Genomic DNA, 5819 nt, shown 5'->3' on the forward strand with positions numbered 1-5819 from the left:
AGCTTGAAGTGTTCTACGTGTGTGCACGTGAATTATAGACTGCATGAGAAAGTAACATGTGTGTATTTCTGTGCAGCTAGATTTCTGTATATTGACAGAAATAGAACTTTCATGTTGAGTGAGAGTGATTTGTAGAATGAATGGGAAATAATATGTTTATGTTGTGTTGATTATTTCAATAGAGGTACATGGGCAAAGGGCTGTAACCGTGTTCTTGTCTTTGTGCCTGGTTGGAGTGTTGTGTGTGTGTGTGAAGGCTAGATAGTAAACAGAGAGAAGCACGCACAATTTCTGATAGGAGTAAATATACATACATACAGACATACACACGTAAATTCCAGCCGTAACATTTGGTGACCCCGATTACTCTGTGTTAGTTAAAATTTGTAATAGTTTCCTTGCATTGCTAAATTTAATTTTGTCCCCTGTGTTGGGTTTTTAGAATTTTTGGCAGTAGGTCACGCAGACAGAGATTTTTCAGATTGAGTAGTTGTGTCGTTCATGTCCTGTTTTGTACTGTTACCGTCTCCAGTTTTACGGTAGTGCTTACTGTACAGTTCTAAGCACTGAGGGATTAGCTTCATTTTTCTTCCTGTGGGGTCTTTCATTTCTCTTTCCTTGCTCTTTTATGTGCTTTCAATTTTGTAAAATATTTGGTAATTTTTTTTTTCTCCTTCTGCTTTGGAATAGGGATCTATCTGTTGTTTATTGCCCTTTGCCTTTGTTAAGTTGATTAACTGTGATTAATTTTGTTCTTTTGAACTTTGAAATTTTCTAATCTGATTTTGAAATTTTTTTGTTGTTAGTGTGATTGATTAGGTTTATTGATTTTGTAAGATTGCTTTTGTTGATTTTGTAAGTTTGTTGTAAGTAATTAAGGTAATTTAATTAGTTGTGATATTTTGATATAGACTTTGATTAGTTAAAGTTTTAGTTTATTTTTGATTTGTTATTTGCTAGGGGAGTAGATTAGGTACTTTAAAAAAAAAATTTTGTCTGCTGTTTGGAGTGATTGTGTCACTATAAAAAAAAATTTTGGAATTTATTTTATTTGCCTCCAACTACATTTTTTTGTTGTCTGGTTGATCTAAACTAAGTTAATCTCATTAGTAGTTGTATACTATAGTTATTTTAAGCTACTATTTAAAACTTTGATTTTTTCTTAGTTAAATCTGGAGTGTTTTCACTTCTTAAATTTTTTGTTGGAACTTTGTTTTCATTTTGCTTCCAACTGCGTTTCCTTTAGTTGGACTTTACTTATTTTGGGTTTGATTTTTTGATTTAGTATTTAGATTGTTGATTAGTCTTAAGTATTTACTTGTGTTTGCATCTTTGAACTTTGAATTTTTTCCTACTATTTGTGGTTTGGGGTTGTTGTTTTGTTTGTGCTTGTATATATGTTTTGAACCAAGATTCGTTTTTGACTTCATTGACTGGGTATCTCACTTTACTTAGAATTGTTGGATATTTTTGCGTGAGATTTAGGCCAAAACGTGTTTGGATATAGTCTTGTGTTGACTATTGTATCTGGTGAAAGATTTTTTGTGGTACTTGACAGATTTCAAGTAGATTGCTTGAACTTGCTTTATTATTTGAAACTTTTTCAAAACTTTTCTCTAAACTTGGACATATTTTGGTGTGATTTTGAAAGTTCAAAACTTACACAATGGAGAGCGAAGATGATTATGATGCGTTGTTTGACAAGTTCGTTAAACAGGCAGAGACTTTGGGTCTGGCTGCAGAGAAACGTGAGAAATACGTGAAAGAGAGTTTTGATCGTTTGGAGAGAAAACGAGAATGGAAAAAAGAAGAAAGAGAAAAAGAAAGAGAACACCAGTTGAAACAAAGAGAACTAGAGATTAGGCAGGCTGAACTTAGTGCTGGGTCGCGTACACCGCAAAATGGTCGGGATTCTCACACTAATGTTGGTGCTCGCCCTGTTTACCCCAGACTCCCTGCATTCAGAGAACAGCAAGATGATATAGACTCATACTTGTTTAGGTTTGAAACTCATGCAAAATCTCTGGGATGGGAAGAGACAAGATGGATCACGTACTTGTCTGCTCTCTTAGAGGGTAATGCATTAAACCTATACCATAGCCTTGCTGCTGCTGGTGAACTAACATACCAATGTTTGAAAGAAAACTTGCTGAAGAAATTTCAGTGCACGTCTGAAACATTCAGACAAAAACTCCGAAATATCCGTCCAAGTGAAAAGGAACCGTTCCAAACTTTTGGGATTGAGTTACGACGATTGTTTGATCGTTGGGTTGCGCTATCTGACATAACCACAGATGTTGATGGTCTAGTGAACTTGATTCTGGGAGAACAATTCCTTGAAAGTGTATCAGCTGACTTAGCAACTTTCATTCGAGAACGAGGTCTAGTTACTTTGGATGGAATGGTCAAAGCTGCCGAAAGCTATCGCTTAGCGAGACCTGGAAAAAACTTGTCACGGAAGTCTGGACCCACCATTTTTTCTGCAGGTTCTTGTAGTCACGAAGAGTACGCTGCAGCTGCTTTTTCACAAAGCAATAATCGTAGAGGTGGTCCGCAGTCGCGGAGGTTTGGTTCTAGTTTTGCTGGTCGTGGACGAGGTAACTGGAGCTATGGCAGAGGTACGTCTGATGCTCAGGCACATTCACAAGGTGATACATACTATCCTCGTGGAAGTAGGCGCAGTCGTACTGGTGGTCGTAGAGGTGGTTTGTCCCGGAGCGGAGATTATTGTAACTTGTGTCATGAGAAAGGACATTGGGCATTCCAGTGTCCAGTGCGGGACAGTAAAAACCCTTGCCAGAATTGTGGTCTTGGAGCCCATGACAAGAGAGAGTGTCCAACGGCTAAATTTTTGGCAAACAAACAGTCAGGAAATGCTGTTGTCGCAGACGTTGGTTGTTCGGGAAATTCTGCTGTTGCGGAAGTCGTTTCACCAATTACTCAGGATGTTGGAAGTCTGAAGTTGGAACATGGTAGTGTCAACGGGAGTGAGTGTACAGTACTCCGTGACACGGGTTCTACGATTTCTGGAGTGCGTAGTGGATTGGTGTCGGAAGACCAGTTGGTCAGTGGTAACGTCACCTGTAAGACATTTGGTGGGGAGGTCCTTACTTATCCTCAGGCGAAAGTTAAAGTTGAGACACCTTATGTGTCGGGAGAAATGGTTTGTTGCGTCCTGAATGATCCTGTGGCTGATTTGATCATAGGCAACATTCCGGGGATTTCAGGGAGTGCAGACTGTTTTCCTGATGTTGATGGGGTTACAGCTAGTACAAATCGTGCGCAGGAAAAGAGAAGAAACCCTCCAGATAGACCTTTGGTTCTGACTCCAGATCAGAAGGTTGCGTGTTCGAATCAGGACTTGGCAGTTGTACGAGAACAACTCATTCAGTTGCAAGCAGATATGAACAGATTGAAGTCCAGGTTAATTGAGACTACTGCTGCTGTAAGCCATGGTGGCACTCGCAGAAAGAGGTCAAGAAAATGGTTTGCATGATTTTGACTACTTGTCGGTTTTGCATCAGGAACATGAGTAATCGTACTATGTTGGAAGAGTCGTGGACTCAGGATAAGAATACTGATGCTGTTAAAGAAAGACTTTTCATGTTTGGGCTAGAAAGCAACATGACTGGAAATTGTGAGTTAAAAGAAAAACTCAGTGGAATCTTCCTAGAGAAGGAAGAAGTACTTTATCAGACATAAAGTAGTGTTGTTACACTTATGTGATCAGTGGATCAGAAAGTTTGTTTCTTATGTCAGCTACGACAATTTTGATCCGTAGTGGAATGCGATATTGAAATTGTATTGCAGTGAAGTAGTTACCCTCATTCACCTATTATCCTAAAGAAAAAATAACCTCGGTCGGTCATTTTTTTTCCGGGAGGAGGGGGTAATGTGACAAACGGATTTGCACATAATGTATATTGGAGTTATGTGACGCAGGTGTACAAAATTTCATGGGCCACGAACTTTGAGTAGGCATCGCACGGTGAAATATTGTCCGCGCAGTGCAGTGCTGTCACGTGTGAGATGTAACCAATCAGAGAAGAGTATTGACTGAGGTCGCGTGTTCACAGACCTTAGAGGACAGAGCTTTACAGACCACTGAAGGGGAAAGAAGGGTCTCCTGTTGGGTAAAGTTTCTCACCGGGCGCTAGAGGTCGTTGGACTCGTGCCGCGGTATTGAATCGTTGGATTCAACTGCTGTGTTTACAGCATCCCGGGCCGAGTGGGTCGCGGAAGTGGGGAGACGAGACGGGAGGTTCCACCCTTACGTCCCGAGCCGTGAACTGCGGGAGCGCAGGAGGGAGTCAGCGTGAAGCGCTGGAGAACGGGGACCCCGTCCCATTCCACCACGCGAAGACAGTTTGCGTGGGTGGGGTGGATCAGTACGTGCCACTGAATGTGTGAGTACGACTGGGAAAAAGTAACCAGCGAGATAGCTGTGCGGAGATACGTTCCCCAAGTAAACAAACACGAGACGTAGAGCGTTCGTGGTTTTTTTTTATCTGTGTGTAACAGAAATGACAATTGACAGAAGTATTGCCTGAGACAATGACTTCGTGTGTAGTGAGACAGACAGGCTCTCACGGAACAAAGCTTGAAGTGTTCTACGTGTGTGCACGTGAATTATAGACTGCATGAGAAAGTAACATGTGTGTATTTCTGTGCAGCTAGATTTCTGTATATTGACAGAAATAGAACTTTCATGTTGAGTGAGAGTGATTTGTAGAATGAATGGGAAATAATATGTTTATGTTGTGTTGATTATTTCAATAGAGGTACATGGGCAAAGGGCTGTAACCGTGTTCTTGTCTTTGTGCCTGGTTGGAGTGTTGTGTGTGTGTGTGAAGGCTAGATAGTAAACAGAGAGAAGCACGCACAATTTCTGTTAGGAGTAAATACACATACACACAGACATACACACGTACATTCCAGCCGTAACACCCCCCCTTCCCACAACCATCCTACCCAATAGAAGACTCCCTCCCTTTTTACCCCCCCCTCCCCCAACCATCCTACCCTATAGAAGACTCCCTCCCTTCTTACCCCCCCCCTCCCCCAACCATCCTACCCTATAGAAGACTCCCTCCCTTTTTACCCCCCCTCCCCAAACCATCCTACCCAATAGAAGACTCCCTCCCTTTTTACCCCCCCTCCCCCAACCATCCTACCCTATAGAAGACTCCCTCCCTTCTTACCCCCCCCTCCCCCAACCATCCTACCCTATAGAAGACTCCCTCCCTTTATACCCCCCCCTCCCCAAACCATCCTACCCAATAGAAGACTCCCTCCCTTTTTACCCCCCCTCCCCCAACCATCCTACCCGATAGAAGACTCCCTCCCTTCTTACCCCACCCTCCCCCAACCATCCTACCCTATAGAAGACTCACTCCCTTTTTACACCCCCCTTCCCCCAACCATCCTACCAAATAGAAGACTCCCTCCCTTTTTACCCCCCCTCCCCCAACCATCCTACCCTATAGAAGACTCCCTCCCTTTTTACCCCCCCTCCCCCAACCATCCTACCCTATAGAAGACTCCCTCCCTTCTTACCCCCCCTCCCCCAACCATCCTACCCAATAGAAGACTCCCTCCCTTTATACCCCCCCCTCCCCAAACCATCCTACCCAATAGAAGACTCCCTCCCTTTTTACCCCCCCCCCCTCCCCCAACCATCCTACCCGATAGAAGACTCCCTCCCTTCTTACCCCACCCTCCCCCAACCATCCTACCCTATAGAAGACTCACTCCCTTTTTACACCCCCCTTCCCCCAACCATCCTACCCAACAGAAGACTCCCTCCCTTTTTACCCCCC

General features: G+C 43.0%; 1 protein-coding gene across 1 annotated transcript; it reads left to right on the top strand.

Annotated features, from left to right (window-relative positions):
• Positions 1 to 1818: 1818 nt before the first annotated feature.
• On the top strand, positions 1819 to 4903 carry LOC138978989 (uncharacterized). The gene has a single exon (XM_070351805.1). The coding sequence runs from the start codon at positions 2402 to 2404 to the stop codon at positions 3494 to 3496; it is 1095 nt and encodes a 364-aa protein (XP_070207906.1). The 5' UTR covers positions 1819 to 2401; the 3' UTR covers positions 3497 to 4903.
• Positions 4904 to 5819: the final 916 nt, after the last annotated feature.

The sequence above is a fragment of the Littorina saxatilis genome, linkage group LG10 (assembly GCF_037325665.1).
Source record: "Littorina saxatilis isolate snail1 linkage group LG10, US_GU_Lsax_2.0, whole genome shotgun sequence".
NCBI lineage: Eukaryota > Metazoa > Mollusca > Gastropoda > Littorinimorpha > Littorinidae > Littorina > Littorina saxatilis.

Excerpts from the sequence above, each read along its gene's own strand:
- LOC138978989 (XM_070351805.1), top strand. The coding sequence starts at position 2,402 with ATGGTCAAAGCTGCCGAAAGCTATCGCTTAGCGAGACCTGGAAAAAAC.